The following is a 23,016-nucleotide window of genomic DNA, read 5'->3' as shown; positions in this document are numbered from 1 at the left end:
TCATGCTTCTTGAACAAAGCAAGTAACTGTGGCGTTAAGAGCGGAGGTACAGGGAGAATTCCCAGCAGGAGGGATTTCAGAGGGAGCAGCCTAAATGGGAACGACAGAGAGAGGCTCTGAATTAACAGCGTAAGCCAAAGTTGTGCCTTTAGAAAGGAGAATTTTCTCGGATGTTGTGCTTCTTGGGGTGAGAAGCGCAGAACCATTGACAAATGTTACTAGGCCTGATACAACGGCCATCTCCTTTGTAAAACAACGCGCAGAAAGTAACACTAACACATCTCCATGGTCGATAACGTGGGTCGTGATGGTCAGAATTTGCTGACAGCCTGGAGGTGGCTCAGTATCTTATACAGCGAGCAGACGAAGTGGCTTGTACTGTTCATCGCCAAGCGAATAGTCGGTGTCGGTCATATATGTACGGCACTTTGCCCACAGCATATAGCAGTAGAAGCACAGACAAGAAATTCCGATCCTAAGATGAGCTGGTGGGGGCAGGGCGACAGCACAGCAAACTGTATGTGGTGGATAATACTGTCTATTATTACACGCACAATAGAAAACGCGGAAGGGCAGATAGTGTTTCCTTGAGCCGCAACCAGCATTGGGTCCATCGTAAGGCGATGTAACATTCCTGAGACGCCTACACTAATCATCATGCTTAACAGATTAAGCCACACCGGTGTCCACCAAAGCTTCGGCTTGCACACCTTCACCGAATGCAGACATCATATTACAAGGACGCACTGGAGGAATTGTTGTCCTGTCGGTGAATGCAGTTTATTCCTCGAAAAACTGCAGTACTTAGTCTTCCGGGCGACGGGCAGACGTGAACGAGGCTGGCCGAAGCGGTGACGAGGAGCGGTTGAAGGGCGAAAGTGAGCGGCGTCTGGTGCTGCGGTAACCCTTCGGTGCCTCAGTCGTTGCGGGCGGAGATGTGGAACGACACGAAGAGGAAGCGTAACGCCGGCTTTGACAAGAGGCCCCACCAGAACAAGCATCGCGTTCAGATGTGTCGTACCCGCGACGCTCATGTTGTTGACGCTTGCGGCAAAAACGTGATATATGGCCGCGATAACCACAGTACCAGCGGACAGGACGAGACGGCCGGCAAGACAGGTAGTAGGTCCCCTACTCGGTGCTCTGGGAGATAGTGCGGTCAGATGGATCGATGAAGACTCAAGTGGCGTTGAGTGGACAGTGACCGGAGAAGCGACATCAACCTGCGCGTATGTGGGTAGAGTAACCATTGAACGGGCACTGGTAGGAGGCGCGGTAGCAACCTGCGCGTACGTTGGTAGGAGATGAAGGGCAGGAGAGTCCACATCAGGCCATGGACGCGAGCCCTCTTTGATGACGTCGCGCAACGCTGCACCAGAAGGCTGATGAGGAAGGACCAACGCAGATGAAAAGCCAAGCGGTTGAAGTTCCTCGCGTATAATCTCCCAGATATTTACACGCAGGACCGGGTCTGCTGTAGAACGGTGTTCGCAGTCCGGCTGCAAGTGCACAAACTTGAGAGCGTCCAGGCGATGGCACATCAACATGTCAGCGACGGAAGTCAGATTCTTGACGGCGAGCGCGTTGAGCGCCGTATTCACATTATCTTTAAGAATGTGACGTACCCTGTCCAACTCAGCCATGACATTGTTGACACGGCGACAGAGAGCAAGCACATCTTCGATGTACGATGTGAAGGACTCATCGAAGACTTGTATGAGTGCATCGAGAATTTTTTTTCAAGGGCGGAACGAACTGCCGGCGTGCCAAAACTTTGTTGAAGCTGCTGCTTGAAGTAGGTACAGCAGAAGATATCAATGCCATGGTTAAAAAACCAGGTCTTCGGCACATCCGTCATATAGAACGAGACATGGCGGAGCTTGAGGAGATCATCTCACCTATTAGCAGAGCTTACGCGCTCGTAATCGTCAAGCCAATCCTCAAGGTCTTCACCGCGAAGATCAGCGGACAGACGAGGATCACGCTGGTGGCCACAGGTGATGAGAGAAGGTGCGGCTTGCAGTGTCGGGATGATTAGGTTAGAAGCGCCAGGCTGCTCGTCCTGCACAAGCGGCGACCTGAACTCCAAGAAGCTCTAGGCTGTAGGCCAGGCGTGCAGAGGACGGGGGACCAAGAAGCACTTCCACCACTTGTGATGCCGCAGTAAGGGCCGACCTTTATTGAACCGAGAGACACAGCGAAGGACCCTTGGCAGAGTCCACGCTGATGATGCGCCCACACGCGCGATGAAGAGAAAGGGCGCACACATGATGATGATAGTATTCAGATGAGGAAGCGCACAACACAATGCCCACAATATATACAGTGCAACGGACAGTGGTCTGCTCGGCACCAAAGTCAGTTAAACGTCGCTTCTCAAAGAGGCAGTAGGACGTGCGTCGAGTGCGCTCCTGAATAACACTTTGCAATATTGTGAACGCAGTGGTTCAAATCATGGATGCATGGCCTCAAAGAAGGGCTTCTTAATGTTAAAGCATTCACCGTTAAATTGCCATTGAGTTTCTTTTTGTCAAGCAACAATGTACTTTGTCTGACGTGTTACTTCCAACTGCGAGCTCGCAGAGCATAAAACTGGCGGCTGTGTATTCCTGCACGTTTGGTGATTCGCGGACTGTTGTACAACGGCCACTATATAAAAAGGCGTGCGGCGCTTTTCTCCAGTGGTCGTGTTTATACGTTGTTGAGCTTATCGTGTTGTCCTCATGTTCACGCGAATCATGCTGTTCGTGCTGTCCTCCTGTAACGGCGGCTCAGGGGCCGCAGTGAAATTTTCAACGCTTTGCCACTCCGAGTCTCACGACGCTCGGGCTGGTAAAGTGCTTGTCGCGAAAGACACCTCTGTTCCAGCACAGTCTAGGTGCCTCGCGCCTGGACTGTGCGACTCCGCTTTTGGCGCAGCTCTTCTTTTTGAGCTCGATGACATGCTCCTCCATCGCCGATTCTCCCCGCTGGCGTTCGCCCTGCTCACGGTTCGCGTGTTGCTGGAGATGTCGCTCAAGAGCGCGTCATTTTGATTATTTGCAATCTATATACATAATAAAGAAGAGGAAGTAAGTTGTAAGAGCAATTATGAAAATTATTACACCAAAACGCACACTTCTTATGCTTCCCGAGAATGCCATCAGGGCGGTCTGTTCGTTAGGTTTTCTTTTCTTGCTTGTGGTGTTGGGGCAGTTGTTCCCAAATGCGCATAACATTGTGTTTATGTGGAAGTGAGCAGGCTACTTCAAAGTATTAGTCAAAAATTAACTTTGCGCACCGGCTAGCAAATGTCAGCGCAAGCTGTCTTTAAAGACTGGTATTCATAACCTGTTAGCTGTGGATTTAAATTGCTTTAGAGGCCGGCTGTCGTATTTTGTAATCCAGTGTGCAACTACGTTTTCTGCAGGAACATGTGAGTACACCTGATTCAAGCACGAGCGTCACATCGTCCACGCCTGCCTCTCCAACTGCAGAGCAACCAAACGCCATTCTACTACAGCCGAAAATCGCGACGGCATCGAGTGTTTCCGGCGCACTCTCGGATGGGGACGTCAATGCGACAACTCCGGCGAATAGACTTTCATTTCCTGTGACCTACAGCTGGAAGGCTCAGAGCTTAAGTTCTACGATCCCGGCGTCGCAGGCGATGCCACGGAACTTGGATCTTACATCCCCTGGGGCAACAACGCAAGACCTTAGCACTACGTCTCCGGCGCTGGAAGCCGTGACGAATCATGCTGCGGCTGGCACTTCGGTCGCACCTCAAAGTGTAAGCACCGTGCAACCGTTATCTAGCTCGCGATTGCCCCGCGAAAACGGTAACTTCAAGTCACGGGCATTCGATGTAATTTCATCGGGCTTAGCTGACATTGCGAGGAAAATTCCCAGCACGGACACACTGCCAATACCAAGAGCGGCGAGTCACGTGCCTGGCTCGGCGTCCTCGTTTCCCAAAAAGGAAGGCGTGAACGTGGCAAATCCTATCTCGACGCGGCTGGAGACGGCAACGCACAGTCACGAGAGTCAGCGCGATCCGCCGCGTCACGTTATCTCCTTTGAGGAACGCCCGGACGACGACGCGAAGAGCGCCGGTCCTGCCAAGGCTCCTGCAACTCGGTGCTACTGCGAAACGATAAGGGAAGACCTTAGTTCCGACGCTGCGTCATCGCTCGCTGAAAGCACGCCGCTTGAAGACGTGGCGGAGAGCATGAAGCCAGAAGTCAACGGGCCGACCACTGCCTCACAAAACGCTGCGTCATCGCTCGCTGAAAGCACGCCGCTTGAAGACGTGGCGGAGAGCATGAAGCCAGAAGTCAACGGGCCGACCACTGCCTCACAAAACGCTGCGTCATCGCTCGCTGAAAGCACGCCGCTTGAAGACGTGGCGGAGAGCATAAAGCCAGAAGTCAACGGGCCGACCACTGCCTCAGAAAACGCTGCGTCATCGCTCAGTAAACTCACGCCGCTTGAGCACGTAGCGGACAGCGGAGGGCCTGAAGCCAGAGAGTCGACCCCTGCCTCGGACGACACTGCGAAGGTGACCTGGTCTGCCATTGTGACGAAGCAAGACACATTCGAAATGACGTCCCTACTGTCGGAGACGAGTGCCGTAAGTGTCAGCTTCACCAACGTCTTTATTCTTTTTAGTTCGAACAACTTCTAATAGCACAGAGTCTATTGGGGCAATCCGGCCTGTTCGGGTGAATTACCTGAAGATGCGGACATCGATTACACGACAAATCTCAGTGTGAAGGTGGCAAATTAAAAAAGTTCCGTGATCTGATTTTGCGAAATTTTTGAGGCGCAGCGAAAAGTCAGGGAAACGACAGGACAAGGCACTTACTTGTAACTGAAATAGTTATTAAACAAGCTTCGCACATATCTAGTGGACTCTCTATCAACAGAACCTCAAGGGACAAGGTAAAAGAATTTCGTTTATCAGGATAACGGCATCTACAGAGAAATTGAGCTCAAGCTTACACAAGATACTCTTTTGAAAGCGGCAGATACGTATATTTGTGAACACCAGATGAAAGGTGTATCAGATCGGGTTACGAAGCTGCTTTCAACAATTTCTACTTGCACGCAGCTGTGGCACAAGGGTTAGCGCAAGAAAACATAATTACGAAGAGAAAGCAAAGGTGATTTATCAAAATAAAATAAAATATAGCCACTTAAGTGAAGCAACCACTTTCGAATTCAAAGATAATTTTGGCCTTCGCCTTCAGTATCAGCGCATTGTGTGACCGTTTCTGTGCCACCATCGCAAACGCTGAGAAAACTCGCAGTTCACCGACATAGCCAACGGAAAGAAACCACAGCAAGCCACGGCCAATATAGATAACCAAGACATCAACAAAAAAAAACCCAGCAAAATCTAGAAACCTTGGTTCTTGTGTTTACCCGAGCGTCGTGCGCATGCGTGAGTTGCGAGATACATCTGGGGACTTTCGCTTCGCGGAATCTGCTTTTCCCTAGGCACTACACAATAACACGGACGAGGACGCGCTTTGCTCCGTTTCTTCCTAGCCGAACTTCACTACGCGACAGCAGATAATTACTCCGATATGAGCTCGCCGTCCATCGCGGTTTCTTGACGCTGCGTCAGAGCGTTGCGCTTATTGACTGGAAGGTTCTCGGTTTAAATCGCGTGTTTGATCGACTTTTATTTTTTTAACGTGCATTGTTATATGATTTCCCCCTTTGACTTCTGCAGTAGCTTTTTTTCCTGTTCACCACCAGACCTGGCAAGTAGGGTTCCTGCCAAAGGCATCGCATGGCAAGCACTTTATTTTTGACCAGAGAAACTAGGGCCCGAGGGCAAATGCCCTCAGGTTAAATCGGTGGCTCCGCCCACGTAGTCACCGGTAGGCCAAAGGCTTTCCCGATGTCGTGAGCTCTCCGGACGGCCAGGAGTTGATCTTGGAGGACTTCGCTGGATATGCGCCGACTGCAGTCCTCCTCACTGTTGAGGTCCGAAGCCCTTTGGTTGGGGCACAGCCAGAACATATGATCAAATAGACACGGAGTGTGTCCACAACTCTTACATTCCGCGGGAGAATCCTGGTCGATTCTGTTAAGCACAACAGGTGTGGTTATCAGATTTAGTTTGAATCATTCTTAATGTGACTGCCTGAGCTCGGTTGACCTTCTGATGGGTGGGGAGGGGGACTCTTGCTGTCCCTAGAGTGTAAGGTGATCTCGTGAAAAGTACTAAGTGGGTCTTTGTAGACGCCACAGTCATCCTGGAGCGGTTCCTGATCTGATGAGCGGCATGTGAGATCTCGCACAGCACAATGAGCTTGCTCGTTAGGATTGGAACCATTGGGGCTGACCGAGTGGCCTTGATAAGCCGGAAACCAGACTAGGTGTGAGCTATCCAGTTGCTCGTAATTATGAGTATTACGGATGTGTATAAGTAACTTGTGTGCTTCCATTGATACAAAGCCGGGTGACTAGTTCCTTATAGCTGTACGGGAATCGGAGAGAATCGTGGAACTTCTCCTTATTGTAATTGCAAGTGCTAAGCTTGCTTCTTCGGCGGCATGAATTGAGCTCGTTCTTAGTGACGCCGCGCCTATTAATTTACCGTTCTCATCGACCACGGCAATCGACCACCGTAGGGGTTGCCCGATCCATAACTAGTTGCATCGACAAAAAGAGCTGAGTTTTGTTGTTGGTGCAGTTTACCCAGAATGCATGTGGCCCTGGCGTTCCTTCTGCCCTTGTTGTGGAGAGGATGAATATTTCTAGGTATGGGGTCCACAAGTAATTGTGTCTCCACCTCCTTGGGTATTTTGAACTTAGAGACGTCTCCTCCTCGAGGCAGTATTCCGACTTCATCTAGAATTTCGCAACCTGGCTTAGTGTCGGAGAGTCTTGCAATTTGTGGCATCAAATGCGCCTCAATGAGCTCATATATAGTGTTATGAAGTTCTAACTTGTTGAGGAGTTCGGTACTCGTTCCGTGCGGGAGTCCCAGAGCCCTTTTGAGTCCGGAGCTTATAAGTGTGTTTAGCTTAGCTTTCTCTCCTTTCCCCTAGTCCAGGTATGATGCAATGTACGTGACATGACTTATGAAGAATGCCTGATATTCTCTGATGAGATTGTCCTCCTCGAGGCCTGCATTTCGATTTGAGACCGTGCCCAGGAGCCTTAAAGTACTGTTTGCCTGCCCTGTAAGACGGTTTAGGGCCGTAGCATTACAGCTGCTTTCGTCAATGAGAAAACCCAGAATTTTAATTGTGTCTACTCTGGGTATGACTCGCCCTGTGTTGTCTGTGATTTTAATTGGCAGAGTTTCTAAAGGCGCATGGTTCCTAACATCCTGTCTCTCCTGCCTAAAGAGCAGCAGCTCAGATTTACTAGGTGATAGCCTGAGTCCGGTGCCTTTCAGGAAGGATTCTGTGGTGTCTACGGCTGCCTGTAGTGTCTGCTCTAGTGCTGCGAGTGACCCCCTGGAGACCCACACTGTGATATCGTCAGCGTATATGACGTGCCCCAAGCTCGGGATTTTGGACAATTCCCCCAAAAGCCTGTGCATGGCAATGTTAAAGAGGAGTGGGGACAATACCAAACCTTGTGGTGTGCCGCTGTTGCCTAAATGTATAGACCGCCAGTGACTACCTCGAGTTTGACCCGAGCTGTCCGATTAGCTAGAAAGGACCTCATATAATTGTAAAAATTGCTTCCCAGGTTCAAGGCTGAGGTTTCATGTAGGATATCCTTATGTGCCACCATATCAAATGCTTTGATAGGATCCAGACCAAGGAGGCCCTTTACGTCCCTGCTAGAGTCGTCAATAATAGCGCGTTTGATCATGAGCATGGCGTCCTGTGTGGATAATGCCTTCCGAAAACCTATGAGATTGTACCTGAAAAGCTCCTAGTTTTCTATGTGTTCTACTATCCTGTTATGAATAGCATGTTCTGCTACCTTGCCAATACAAGATGTAAGTGACATTGGCCTGAGGTTCTCCTTTGTTATTGGTTTGCCGGGTTTCGGTATAAACGCCACCTTGGCCTCCCTCTATTCCGGTGGGACCATGCCGGATCTCCAGTGACTGTTAATGTTGACCGTGATTATGTCTATGACATCATCGTCCAGGTTTCGCAAAATCTTATTTGTAATGCCATCTGGACCCGGGGCAGATCTGCCATTTAAATCAAAGGCTACGTGCCTTATGTCAGCTGCAGTGTGATCACTGTCCAAGTCCGGTTGCGATATTTCGGAATAAGGTTCGCTTATTTCTTCGTTCTCATATTCATTTTGAAGTGACAGGTACATGTATGCGGGGTCGTTGGCGACCTCTCTTGCTGTCCGCCCTATAGTTACCTGCTTATTGACGAGTCTGGTCATGGCGAAGTTTGTAGTACCTCTGGAGAGCTTGTCGTTAAGGAGGCTCTTCAATAGATTCCATTTGCCTCCTCTGTGCAATCTGCCGTCTGTTTCTGAGTAAGCTTCGTCCCATTGTTGACGTGAGAGTTGAGCCACGTAGGTTTCGATATCACGATTGACTTGGGAGATCTTGGCTCTAAGTCTTCTATTAGGTCTCTGATTCTTCCATCTGGTTAGAAGGGAATTCTTCGCCTCCAGCATGTGAAATAGCTTGGAGTCCATTTATTGGACTTCGATTTCTGTTGAGACTGCTTTAGTAGCTTTCTTAATCCTTGCCTTTAGTTGATCTAAAAGCTCCTCATAAGATTCGCCATCTATGCTGGCTTCCTTACGTAACTTACGAAAGAGATCCCAGTCCACGTACTCATATTTCTTTAGTGGTGGTGGTTGCGTCTGTAAGATGACCTCAATTATGTAATGATCACTTCCTAAAATCCGCTGCAGATTGTACCACGAGCCTTCAATTCCCCGAAGGAATGTTAGATCTGGGTTTGTATCTCTGGTAGTGGACGTACCAGTTCTCGTGGGGAAGCTAGCATCTGTAATAAGAGCAAATTTTAACTCGCTGGCTGAGGTTGCGAAATTAGTACCCTTGACGCTCTGGTGACCATAGCCCCATTCTTTGTTGGGAGCGTTGAAGTGCCCAGCCACTACGAGTAGGGCTGTATCTGCCTTATTGGGAATGCGGCCCAAGAGGGTTTTAAAATCCCTTTTCCTATCTGCCGGAGAGCTATCAACTTTAGCTATGAACACGTTAGCTGCTTTTTTGTTCTTCAGGATGAGTTCGATCATTTGTGCTTCTAGACCAACCTTGTACTTGGGAAGCTCGTGAGTTTCATAGGAAGTACCCTTTCTAACCAAAGTCGCTATTCCCCGACCTCCTGGAATGATCAAGGTTTCGGAGCTGTAACCCGGTAGAGTGTTTAACTCCTCCTTAGCTAGTGTTTCTTGTAAGAGAATAACGTGCGGCTTTGGCCGATCTAATGAGCTGCTGCAGGGGTGCCTTGCGCCTTCGGAAACTCGCGCAATTCCACTGCCACATTTTAATGTTTATTGCTGTCGTTTGCAGCCATTATGATACCATTGGTTGACTACCCGTACCCCTAGAGTCTGCGCTCGGGCTACCGTTTGTGCCTCCGTGGACTGCCGATGCAGCCGCTGCGTTTGCCTTTGCTTTAACTTTGGGCCTTTCTAGTTGACCCACTCTGGCATCTAGATTAGTGATGAGCTCCATGATTTTCGCCAGAGTCATGTCTATCGTTGCTAACCTTGCGGCTAGTCTGACTTTTCGGGGTTTGAGGGGTGCCTCACCCTCTCCCATCTCCTCTGCCTCAGTGGTTTCTAATGGTATCTTCGGCTGGTCGCCTCCATCCCCCGAAGCAGAGTTGGGCAGATCCGGCGTTCCCCGAGCTCAGAGGTAGAGGACAAGCGCTCAAGCCGAACGTGTGACTCGCTCTCGGAGGAGGAAATGGCAGATGTGAAACCACGTGACTACTGCCAACGTCCAATGTTTCGCCTATCAAAAGCTCCCGGCGCTGCCGAGAAAACCGGCGGACGCGCCGGCGGTACGAGCGTTCGTCGAGACGCCAGCATGGAGTGGCCTAGGTTGCCTAGGTTACGGTGGGCCGTCGCCAACAGCAGCGACGCGGCGCTGCGATGACGTTTCAGTCTCGACGACTGCTCCGACGACAGGGCTCGGAGCGCCTCAGAGCGCTCGAAGATGGAGGAGAGCAATCGAGAAGAACCAGTCGAACGCAGGGCGCGCGCCCTCTTTCAACCAGCCGAAGACAACGGCGCTCGCGAGAGCGCTCCAGAGCGCTCAGAGGCGACCAGCCGAAAATGGCATTAATCTTCCTCCTCTGTTTCGCTAATGGGAACAGGGTGGGGGGCTTTACGTTCGGGTTTGCCGGCCAAGGGTTCTGGAGCCGTTGTCTCCATCTCACTACGGGGTGTTTCGGTCGCAGACCAATGAATAACGACACGTTGTTACTGCGAATTCGTTTTATTGAAAAAAAAAAAATATACGGCATAACTTGCCCTCGATGTTTATCCAAGTCAATGCGAATCATTTTCGAAAGTGAACGACGCGCGATGCGTACCGAAGCGGCGAGGCAGGAGGCGAAGCGACAGGCCAACGAGATAACGCTGCCGTGAAACGACACGTCATCCCGGGCAAGCGCTCGTTCGGGGATCGCCGCACGCGTGGTCCGCGACACCCCGACGGCGTCCGATCGGAACAACCACAGGCGATCGCTGACGCGACACGCCGCACCAAATTCGTCTTCGACGAAGCGCTTTTGAAAGCCCTACTCTCCTATCTCCTCTGTTTTCACTAACTTCCCACCACCCTGCTGGCCCTAAGCCGTGCTCCAGCTAGGGCTGCAGAAAATAGCGTCAACCCTTCTTTTTCCCTTCATCAACCAATTCTCGCTCGCTTTTGAAAGTACGCGACTGCGCCGCGCAAATGCATGGAGTTCCTCCAATCACCGCCGCTTCGTCTCGGCGCCCTATTCAACAACTGCCCGTTTGGCGTGTCGCTCGTGTTCGACCGTGCGTCACTTGTTGCTCGTGATCCAGGGCCGCGCGTGTCTTGTCGGCCCGTCGCTTCGCCTCCTGCTTTGCCGCATCGGTACGCATCGCGTACCGGTCGTCTCTGCTGAGCCTTAGCACTATTACGCTCCTCTTCCGCTTGATGCTTTCGAGGGACCACTGTTGTATCTGCTACTATACACGCGGACAACTTTCTGTGGCTATGAAGGGAAAGCTACAGGGGTGGAGCTTCCGCATATGTGTTACCGCGCCAAGTAGTCCAACATCCAACAGCGTTTGGCAGTGCCTTTGGCTGCTCGGAACAGACGATGAATCGGGGCAGCTACCACCTGCGACGGTTTCGCGTTTTCCTAGGCGCGGAATAAGGGAACATCCGGAAAATAAGTAAGCTTTAACATTCAGTAGTGTGTTTTGTCTTACTTGACTGTTGCTAATAGAGTGTTTATGTTTTCTCTTCGCGAGCTTAAACCAACGTGGATTAAAACGCGGGACTCTCTTCAGAAGCGCTCTCACTTGTGCCCGCTTTGCCTCCGTAGCTTTCACTTCACAGCCACAGAAAGTTGTCCGTCCGCTAGTGTAGAGGCCTATGCGCAACCGAGCTACACACGGAGGAAGGAAACTAAGGAGAGGCCCTACCCCCTCCGCGCGCAGGAGAAAAGTGTGGCGGAAATGACGTAGTAGGTTCTCATTTTTTTGCTTCTTTTTTTTTTTTTTTTGTATGGCCACGCCTTTTGGGCCACAATGGCGGCGTTGTTATGGTTTTGAGCGCTCACACGTGTTGCTCTGGTAGGTTTCGGGCCGTGGCAAAGGCGCTGAGTGGGTGGGTTTGCGTTAGTCACCGTGTCTTGTTGCGCTGTGTTACCTGCACTGTGCTCTGCCAGATGTTGCGCGAGCGCGCGCGCTCCGCGCGCGACACCACGCGCAGCGCGGCGTGGTTTCGCGAAAGATGTAAACAAGAGAGGAGGGTGGCCCAAAAGGCGGAGCATCGCCATGAGCAACGCCAAATTCCGGCTTCACTTTTGCTTCGCAAAGAGTGACGTCAGGGCCTCTCCTTAGTTTCCTTCCTCCGTGGAGCTACACGTATTTGTGACGCACACATCCGTACGGGTGAGTGGAGGAAAGAGGCGCCGAGCCAACGGCGGCGAGCAAGCTGTCCCATGGCGCATGCGCCCACGCTACAGCGGCTATGATGCGGACGCATTGGCGACAAACTCTGCGGTCTTTGAAAGCCTCGCGTTTGACTTTGGCTCGGTCAAGTCAAAGCAATAATACTTCGCATTTAATATTCGTCTGCAGGTTATACTTAAGTTCTCGTTCATGGCTGGGCGGCGTGACGTAGAGCGTGCTCACGTGGCACGTACTGTTCCCGTCGCCGGCGACCGCGGCACTGACAGAGCCCCGAAGAGGCGCTGCGAAGCGGCAAGCCTTATGTTACGTGCGCCACAGTAGCACGGGCCAACCACTAAAAACAAACTGCCGCTTCGCCGTAATGGACTCTGTATCGGGCGTTACGATCCCGTTTGGGCAAAAGTGTGCTTACACGGGACAGCAAAGCGCGTCGTCTTTGGTACAGCATAGCCATACACAGATTATAAGCAACGGTCCTCAGTAAAAAGTGCCCACATCTCGCAAAAATTTCAAGAAAAAGCCTCTAGATGGGTCTCTCCCGCAACTTACATTTGCGCACCACGCCCGCGGGCAAGTACGAGAAAGTTCTCGTAGCAAAAGCCGCCTTGGTTAAGGTAGAGAACTGACGGGAAAGCCCTAAAAGGCAATGCAAACAGTGTGACCGTAGCGATGCCGCTGAGATATACGAGTTTCATTTTCTGTAATAATATTCGTTAAGCTTACCTGGGGTTGGAAAAATGCCTTTTAGTTATTTTTCGTTTGCATTGCCTTCGGCTAATGCGCAGTAAGATGCACAATGATATTGTTCTTTCTTTTAGGGGATTTCAGTTTATAGAAATTCTGCTGTACAGAAAAGTGATCCCGCATGTGAAGAAAACTTAGCAAGGGTTACAAATCGAAACAATGAGCGATATTCAATCTAAAACATTAACGGAAAGTTAAATCAGAGCGTGGTTCACTGACATGCTTTTTTTTTAATTATTCACCTTAGAGCGCATGTTTCAGCCACGAAATGGGAGCTGGCCAGTAGCGACGCCATGTCTCATTAGCATGAATGCTAAGACCAGCAAATCCTGTTAGATAACGTATATGGCGCTGCAGTTTTGATCACACCGTACTGCTTGAGGGACGCTTGCGGTAAACTGATTTTTAGAGCGCAGAGGCGCCAGTTCCTGCGGCGAGCGTCGGCGTCTTCGACGTAACTGAGCGAACGAGCCCAGCAAAGGGTGAAAGAGCGAACGCTGAGCGCAGCGGCTGATGAAAGACGGCGAGAGCGAAGAGAGCGCGAGAAGAAAAGCGGGGGAGGAGGGCATGGCGAAATCGTGAGAAAAACGTAGTGCCGCGCACGAGGGGCTTTGCGGAGATAATGGCTACGAGATGGCGCCAGAGTAGCGTGCGTCGTCTGTATGGAAACAAAGCGCTGCATGAGCGAAGGATGTCTGCGAGTTGGGCCTCCACCACTCCGTGCGCCGCTGTACGTCGCCACCGGCTCATGGTTCAGCCCATGCATATGGGTGAATAAACGATGGGCGGGCTATAACGTGATTATGTTCCAGTCTGCTTCTATTCCGTTTCATCGACTAGCTCTCCACGACTGGTTCAAAATTTCTCTAGACACCTTTACTTCGCCTGTCATGAAAACCGCGAAAGCTCTAGCATCTGTTATGACTTGTACACAATGATTATGGATGATTAGGCTGAACAAAAGAAAGCGAAATTCTTTCCGATTCAGTCCCTTTTTTCGATATTACTTATCCGCTATTGGTGAACAGCTTTCAGGCTGCACCTACTACGCCTGTTTATATAATGCGACGTTACAAATCCGCGGAAACTCACTACATCAAAGTGACATCATCGTACTAAAGGTGCATTAATATGCCGAACGAAGCCAATTTTTTTTTTATGCAAGGTCCGGCGACGGTACCTTTCAGAATACTATAAAACTGCCGATCACTGTGGCACTGGTTACTCGGAGGTGCCGGGTGGGATGGAATAAATTTTTCCCTGCCAGTATTAGATTTGCTGAGCCCTTTTCGGCACGCATAACACATCGCTCGGCCAACTCCGTGCGTTTCAGAGACATTTTGAACTCCCAGTTGAACGCAAGCTGTAATATTCCGCCAACCACAGCTAAGTAAGCACAGGAAAGCGAACGAATCGCAGACGCCGGCACCACTGTCATCAACTGGTTGTCTAGTTCCAATGCGCTATAGCTCGGGCCCCACCGGAAGCCTCTCCACTTCTACGCGTTCCTCGACTCTCGTCTGTCGCCCACCTCACGATAAGTGCCGTCGTTAATGCGATTAGCAGTGAAGCACCTTAGCGACACACCATGTTGACAATGCCGGAACGTGTACGCAGCCGGACTTCTCTCGTTACTTTAACTGCACACGCTGTGCCAACTACCGGCGCCTCCGCAAAGGTCGCGCGTAGCGAGGGTTCAATTCCGCTGAGCATCGGAGAAATTTAAAGGATCATTTTGTCGTTACGGAGCGGCACATTGCCAGTGGGACCTACCTATACTGACTCTAGTTAACGTCAATGAAGTTCATTGAATAGCGGCGGACTTCGCCTACTGGCGCATACCCAGTGCTCGAAGTCGGCGCCAAGTAGGTTCATCGAACGGCGGTACATACCTCGTGTCACGTGCCCAGTGCCGCACCCCCAGTGGCTCACGTCGGCGTCAAATAGGTTCCTTGAAGAGCAGCGGATATTCAACCGCCGTGGTTACTTAGTGGCTGTGGTGCTGGGCTGCTAAGCACGAGGTCGCGGGATTGAATCCTGGCCACGGCGGCAGCATTTCGATGGGGGCGAAATGCGGATACACCCGTCCCGTGTACTTAGATTTAGGTGCACGTTAACACCCCCCCCCCCCCCCCCGCCGGGGGGGTCCAACTTTCCGAAATCCTCTACTACGGCGTGCCTCAATCAGAAAGTGGTTTTGGCACGTCAAACCCCATAATATATATTTTTTAAATGTAAGCAGCGCATAGATACGCAGATAATGTAGCTAATGTAGATACGTAGATAATGTGACCCAAGTTAGTCGGACGGTTGGTTTCAGACCCTGTTCCCTCAGGTACAGCAGCCGGATGCGCTGTCCATTCGACCACAAACTACCCAGTGATCCAATCTGGCCGCGCATAACTGTTATAGACATTGGGCGCTGTAACGTAAGACTATTCCAAACTTTTCTATTCCAATTCTGCAATCAGCCCACCGCGATTGGTCAAAAACCTTTTTGGACCGCCCCCACTTCACCTGTCTGTCAACGCGACGTCACGAAAACCACGATAGCTCCCCATATGATATGACGTGTACACACTGATCATGCATAATTTCACCGAACAAAACAAAAATAGTTATTTCTGATTCGACGCCTCTTTGCCATTAGCCCTCGACTATTGGTGAAAAGTTTTCGGGCAGCACCCATTTCACCTGCCTCTAACGCGACGTCGAAAAACCGCAACAACTTACCACGTCAAAGTGACGCGTACGCGTTAACGATGCATTAATATGCCGAACAAAACTGCATTTTCTTCTGAATAGCCGCAGACTGCCCCGTTCCGAAAGGAATAAAAGATGGCTGCCGCTGATCGCTCCGGCACTGGCTACTCGCCCCTACCGGTGCGCATTTGCGTGTAATAAACCTTTTTGCGTGGCCGCGTAACGTTTTCGAGAACTTTCGGCACGTTTACAACCTCGTTCTGACAACTCTTCTTTGCTGAGGATCCGTTTTAGCGTCATTCTTAAGCTTCCGTTGCATGCCGCCGCGATTGTCGATGAGCCACCGCAAGCTAAGCAAGAGAAAGCGGACCAATCGCAGACGCCGGCATCACCCTCTTCATTCGGTTATCGATATTCAGTGCAGTGCCTCGGCCCCATCGATTCCCTCTCCACTTGAGCATGCTCCTAGCCTCTTGTGAGCCAATTAGATAAGAAAAGCCGCTCAGTGCAGGCAATGTTATTCGTTTTTCAAGCAAACAAAAGTGACCTCCTATGAACGACGGGAGCATTTGATTGGTTTGTTCAGACAACCCTGCGGCTGACCGCCCGATGCTTGCGTCGGTGGTTACGCAGATTTGACGCCAGGAGATTGGAATAAAAACACATTGCAATAGTTTTACGTTATACGGCCTATTGATAGATAAATAGACAGAGAGACAGGCAGTCAGAACCCGGAAAGTGAGTGAAATACCGCAGGAATGCGAATTGCATTAATACTTGCCAATATAGGCAATGATATTTGATTTGAAAACAAACAAAGGCTACGCTCTATAAATCAAGGAAGCGTTTTACTGGGCTGTTCAAACAGCCTTGCGGGTCACCGCCCGATGCTTGCGTCGGCGGTTACGTACATTTGACATCAACGAATAGGAATATTCTCTGATGATGCATTATCCCCTGTTTACCATTACGCGTAGCAAACACGACCATTCATTAGCACCCGTATTTGCACAAATAACTCCTACAAATATAGTTATTTTCCCAGAACAGTGACAGACTGTAATTTGCTACTACGGGAGATTTTCGCATGGGGACATTTCGCAGCAAAACGTGAGAATTACACGGTTAGTGATTAGCGTTCTGATATATTCTACTCTCGGTGTTGTTGTTAATGTTGTTGCTGTTACGATTGACTGTGTTTCTTTCGCCCCGCCTGCTTAGAACAAAGTGTTGGTCCGCAGTATGTATGTATGTATGTATGTATGTATGTATGTATGTATGTATGTATGTATGTATGTATGTATGTATGTATGTATGATTATGTATGCGTGTATGCATTCTTCGATCTATGTATCTATCTATGTATAATCTATGTTCGCATCTGACCGTTTTCCCGCCTACGTGGGTCACGGGGTAGTCTGTGGGCGAATGGGCAGCACATCGGGCTGTTGTACTGAGGTAACAGAGTTCGAAACCAACCATCGAACCAATTTAGGTCACTGAGTATGTGGGAATTAGTATGTCTACATACGTGCCGCTCTTCAACGAACCTCTTTTAGGCCGACATGGATCACCATATACACAAGACTGCAGGTAGGTACTGCTGCTCAAGAGAGAGAGAGAGAGAGAAAACATTTATTAAAATAAAAGGGAATTGCAGGGTCCTTCGACAAGTCCTGGGCGTGGGTGGAGTCTAGGACCCCATGAGCCGCGGCCGCCCAGCGTGCTCTCACTACCAGGCCGAGCTGGTCCCGGGAGTTGGCGCTAGACAACGAGGCTTCCCACTGTTGTGTGCTGGGGTGTGGGATTGTAGGGTTAGCGCTCACGAGCTGGTACACCCAAGTGGTGCGGTAGAACGTGGCCGGAGCATTGCCATGTGGACATTGTAGCTGGTGTTGCGTGGGTTACATGGCGCGAAATAGAGAGCGCTGCGGGAAGGTGTTTGTGTGTAGCTGCCTCCATGAAACGGCTACGGCGCACTAGAGAGATTCGTGCGGTGGGATATATTTCCTGCGCTGTAGTCTGTAATGTTGTAGTATGGCGTGAAATTGCTCAAAGAAACTCTTTGGCACCGACTTGGAGTACTGGGTATGTGCTACTCGGTCTGTGCTAGTCTTGAATGAACCTCTTTGACACCACGTTTGGTTACTGGGTATGTGCCACTGGCAAAGTGACGCTCTACAACGTCGAATAAGATAAAATCACTTGAATTTCTCCGATGCTGCGCCAAATCGAACCAACGTCACAAGGTTTCCGCAAGGACAGCTACCCGAAGCATAAGCAGGCGGCGGCACGAATGCAGTTGGTAGGTGCCGCTTTTCAATGGGCGTCTCGCCAACTGGGTTACTGGGCGTGCACCAGTAGGTGTGTGGCGTTCTTCAATGAACGTTTTGGATGCCAACTCGAGTAACTTGACTAGCACTGTGACTAGCTATGTACCACTGGCAACCTGCCGCTCCACAATGATGAATAAGATCCTTTAAATTCCTACGATCCTGAGTGGAATCCAAACAACGTCACAAGAGTTCAAGGATAGCAACCCAACGAATTAGCAAGTCGCGGCACAAATGCACTGGGTATGTGCCGCTTTTCAACGAACACCTTCCGCGTCGACGCTTTAGCGAGCTGCGCTATTCATGTACTACGTATGCGCCGCTCCTCAATGAACCTCTCGTTAACTCGGGTCACCGAATATGTGTCACTTAGCGTGCAGCAAGCAAGGAAACAACTCTTAACTCTCGCCGGAATTGGTGCGCCACACTTCTAGTTTTGTAGGCCACGCGCGTACTTCACGGCAGTGCTGCTAGATGGCGCAGCGTGTCCAGAAGGACACGCGAGAGAGGAGCACGGTTGCTCCATGACACGCTTCTCAGGCACCATGCATTTTGGAGGCCACGCGCACGCGTCGCGGCCCTAGATGGCACCGAGTGTTTGTAGGGAAGCGCAAAAGAGGAGTCCCTCTGCAGTACATGCCTCATACATACCTCGTTTCGACGGTGGCACTATGCTATGTCTCTATATTAGACAGTTTTAGCTTGTCCGGTATTCCGGTAAACGCAGGCGGACTCCATGGGCGTTTTGCCGGATGGGCGGGAGGCGTAAACGAGAGCGGCTTGGCAGGTGGTGCCACTTGATGGCGCAGAGCTCAACACCAGACAAACACGGTGAATATTGCAGCAACCGCGTGTATATTTGCTGCTGATGTAAATTGTCAGCTTAACCATGATTACACCGAGAATTTACACTAGCAACGAAGTAGAATACACCCGGTTCCTGCAATATTAGGTCTGTGTTTGTCTAGTTGAGCTCTGTGCCACCAGATGACTGCATCGTGCAGGCCGTTCAGGTTTGCGTCTCCGCCATCCAGTAACACGCCTAGTCCGCTTGCGTTTACCGTGATACCAGAAGGGATAAAACTCTCTATTGACTCCATGCTAACACATTATCGTCGACAGTCACCGTGCGATGAGTTCTGCCACAATGTTTCTATAACTTCAGAGGGCATGAATACGAACTAGTTGGTATGACTTCATTGGTGTAAACAGCACAAAATAAACACGGACAAGGGAGGAACACAACACAAGCTTTGGTTGCCAACTACTTATCAACCCCCCCACCCATTCTTCATACGTATATTTGTGTATGCGCACAATAAACCCTAGTAGTTGGCAGTCAGCGCTCGTGTTGTCTTCCCTTGTCCGTGTTTATTCTGCCGTGCTTACACCCTTGGTTTTTTTATAACGTATTGAACACAAGCAGCCACTGCATGATTCGACATAAAAGCGAGCACTCAGCCGCGTTGGCACTAATTACAATCGGAGTGAGCTACGGTACGTGCATTCTGGATGACGTTTGCGCAGAACCCTATCTATACAGCGCTCACTACAGTAGGTAGCCGAATGAATTAATTCTAGGGTTTTGCGTGCCAAAACGAGTTCATAATGAGACACATCGTAGTGGGGGACTCGGGATTAAGTTTGACCTCCAGGGGATCTTTAACGTGTCCCCAATGCACGGGACACGAGCGCTTTTGCATTTCGCCCCTACCGTAAAGCCGCGGCCGCGGCCGGGATTTTAACCCGCGGGATCGTAATGAATGACGCAACATGCATAACCACTAAGCAACCGCGGCGGGTAGTTAAGTGCAGGAAGCAGCATCAAATTAGAAGTGTGTATGTTCAACTGACACGGCCGCAAATGTTTTTAAACGTATGCAGAGCGCCATGACGTCTTATACGACGCCGTAACTATAGCGTCAAGAAAGAACTTCTTTGAGCGACAAAGCAAGCGTTGCGAGAAAGGCCACTCGCGTCTGTTCGCGAACGAATACTAAAGACAACTTTAGCAGCGGTAGACGGAGCTTACTGCACGGAGAAGAGCTGTGTTTGCCTGCTTTCGTTAGTGAGCGCTTCCGTTATGTTTGTGGATTCCAGTTGCGACTTCGACATCATCGCAATTGCGAAATGCTGCAAGACAAACGGATTTCCACCAATCATTTTTTGGGCCGGTAGCGAAGGGTGACAGCGGCATTGCTTTGCTTGCGCTAATCACATGTTGTCATAGTATGATGTCGAGGGGCACAAAATGGAATGGGTTTTTCTCGCTGTGAAAGCGCGCATCAACGCTATGGAAGGAGATGCGGCAGTTCTTTCACCAATGCATGAGTGCGGTGATTTGGGTGGACTGGGCCGAAATAGGCACGCTGCACCATGACACGCACAGAATAATTGCTGACTCGAAATAAACGTGTATGTAGCTGTTCAGCGTGCTTATGCCCGACCTACCCTAGCGTGCAATATGGAGAAACCAACGAGAAACGTCAGTTTAACATTGCCAAATCCATCTAACGTACCTTTAAAGAAAGTTGGAGGGAGACGTTGGATATGCCTCTAGCCACAGCCAATTGTGTTTCGTTTGTAGGAGAACAGTAGACTGCAGATGTTGTTCACTTGGCTCATGTAGAGGAATCCACCGGCTGCTTACAAGTAAGGTGCAAACAAAACATTGCGATCGCGACAACGACCCTGCTCCTGGAACACTTTTGAGAAAAAAATCTTTGATTCAAGGACACCGTAGCCACGGTGCTCGCCGACCAGCCCAAACCAGGTAGTAGATGACAGGAAACCATGCCTTCAGGAGTTACCAGCGCTACTGCAACCTGTGCAGTTTTGCTTTATCGCGGCCGCGCTGGCTGCATTGCACCGCGGCTACGCGCTCGTACGAGCTTGTGCGCGTTCCGTTCGTTCGCCAGAATGTCGCACAAATTTTCTTAAATAGAACATTTAAAAAATTCCGGGAAAACTTATCTCACTATGACTGTCGACGTTAAGAGTATTAGCATCCAAGCAATATGGCGACACACATTAATGCCACCACCCGACACGCGTCATCTTTTTGTAGGAAAATTTTGTAGGAAAATTGTGTAGGAAACTCTATGCTGTAGCCGGAGCCCGGATGGATGGATGCTATGGGCGTCCCCTTTGGAACTTGGTGGTGGGTTGCGCCACCAATCTCTCGTTATTATATTGCCTAATGTCATACCTATGTTAAAAAAGAAAAAAAAAACGAAAGAAAGAAAGAAATACCCACGATGAATTCCAATAACCGAACTTTCTGAACCCCTATTGCGAACCTTTTGTTTTTGTACGCCTCCGTTTGTCGTTTCCCTACGTTTCTTCCACCAATCTTCCAGGCGCCTCTTACTAATTTCTATAGCGGACATGTTTACTTTCCCCCTGCTCTCGCTGAACCCAAGTGCTTCAAGGAAGCCAGAGGTGCCCAAATCGACCGCTGGGCAGATATTTTCACATTCTAGTAAAACATGCTCCATCGTTTCCCTAGGCTTGCCGCAGCAAGCACATGCTTCTTCTTCCTTGTTGTATCTCGCTTTATAAGTGCGTGTTCTAAGGCATCCTGAGCTCGCTTCCAAAAGCAAGGAGCTTCCCTGTGAGTTATCATAAATTGTTTCTTTCCTGATTTCGTTGTTTTGCTCTTAAATAGTTACTCATAGCAGGTTTCTTTTCCATTGCCGTCGCCCATGAGATTATCTCAGCCGTTCTGACTTTCCGCTACGTCATCTAGCGCTGCGCCTGCGCAGTCACCCTGCTTTTGCTTGGCCTCCGAGATTACAAGGGCGGCATGCCAGTGCGTGCTTAACATTTATAATTAATCTTTCACTTCCCGCGGGCATTCGGGACGCAGCGCTAAAGCGTCGTCCTGCTGTGCTTGAAGAACCCGTGTGACGCGGATTAAATTCCGGCTAGCGCCTGAAAAAAATGTTAAGGACATTTTTAAAATTGAACAGTGGCGTGAGAGGGTAGGTAGATAAACACGAAGGGGCTTAAGTAGGCGGAGAATAATAATGATAATTATGAACTCTTTTATTATTTCTAGAAAACATCTTTCTTCAGAGCTTCGCTCTGAAGAAAGATTGGTGGTGGATATCGCTATCAGTGCACTATCAGGCCTGCCAAAGCCACATAGGGCCTTACTGGAAGAGCGTGAGAGGCAGCGTAGAAACTGTTACAATACCAATAGTGGAAAAAAGGGGAAAAAAGAAATACCAAGAGCGAATAAACGTGAACAAATACACCGATACGCACATTATACGCATATATAGTACATGTATATAAATGCACACATACATTTTTGAGAAGCGCATCTGGCGCATACAATTATCACCATGCCACACGATTATTTTGCATGGCACAATAATAAAAATGAGTACATGATTATAAACACGAATGCTAATCGCTTTAAATGTTGCGGGATAGTGTGGGGAAATCCAAACATCGTTAATGCCGCTTTAAGCTGAATACCCTAACAGATAGGCCATGTTCTTCTCTTAATACAGTTAACAAGTACAAACTAAAAACAAATGAGCTAAACCTGTCACTCGCATGCTGAGCAGCTTTCCCGAGTGAAGTGAGGACAAGTCTTCGTGAGGTTGCGTGGGAGATAAAAGTATATATAAAGCTCACCTATGATTATGATACTTCCTAATGCGAAATTGGAGCGCAGCTCTATATCTTTTCATTTCACGATGTCTTGGCTGGCGCGGAGAATATGCCTCGTGCCGCACGTTCCAGACGGAGTGAATTGTGGCGCATCTTCCACGCTAATCGGGTGATTGCGAGAGGCTGCACGTGGGTGACGCGTTGGTGCGATTTACAGCAGCCACCGCAGACAGACCTCCGTTCATGCAGCGCTTTGTTTCCGCACAGGCGACGCGCGTTACTCTGGCGCCGTATCGTAGCCATCGTCGCGCACAGCCCGTCTTGCGCGGCACTACGGTTTTCTTCTCACGCTTTCGTTCCACCAACGACGAGAGCGGCCCTTCGTCGCGGAGAAGTCGTGCCACCAGTGTTAGCGGCGACAACACCCAAGGGAGCGTCCCATTGTAGCCGCTCGCCATCGCCCCTTGCAGGAGCAGTGATCCCCGTCATGAACGACGGTACCGCGGACTGAGCTCAGCAGCAGACACCGCGGACG

General features: G+C 50.0%; 1 protein-coding gene across 1 annotated transcript in view; it reads left to right on the top strand.

Annotated features, from left to right (window-relative positions):
• Positions 1-1,870: 1,870 nt before the first annotated feature.
• The window catches only part of LOC129387477 (uncharacterized), a 41,412-nt gene continuing 20,266 nt past the window's right edge, over positions 1,871-23,016 (top strand). Inside the window, exons 1-3 of the mRNA XM_055076399.1 lie at positions 1,871-1,997; positions 2,920-2,990; positions 3,410-4,612. Coding sequence (XP_054932374.1) covers positions 1,871-1,997; positions 2,920-2,990; positions 3,410-4,612 — 1,401 coding nt within the window. The remainder of the gene's footprint in view (positions 1,998-2,919; positions 2,991-3,409; positions 4,613-23,016) is intronic.

This window comes from Dermacentor andersoni, chromosome 2 (assembly GCF_023375885.2).
Source record: "Dermacentor andersoni chromosome 2, qqDerAnde1_hic_scaffold, whole genome shotgun sequence".
In the NCBI taxonomy this organism is placed as follows: domain Eukaryota; kingdom Metazoa; phylum Arthropoda; class Arachnida; order Ixodida; family Ixodidae; genus Dermacentor; species Dermacentor andersoni.
This window is presented reverse-complemented; position numbering and strand designations above follow the sequence as displayed.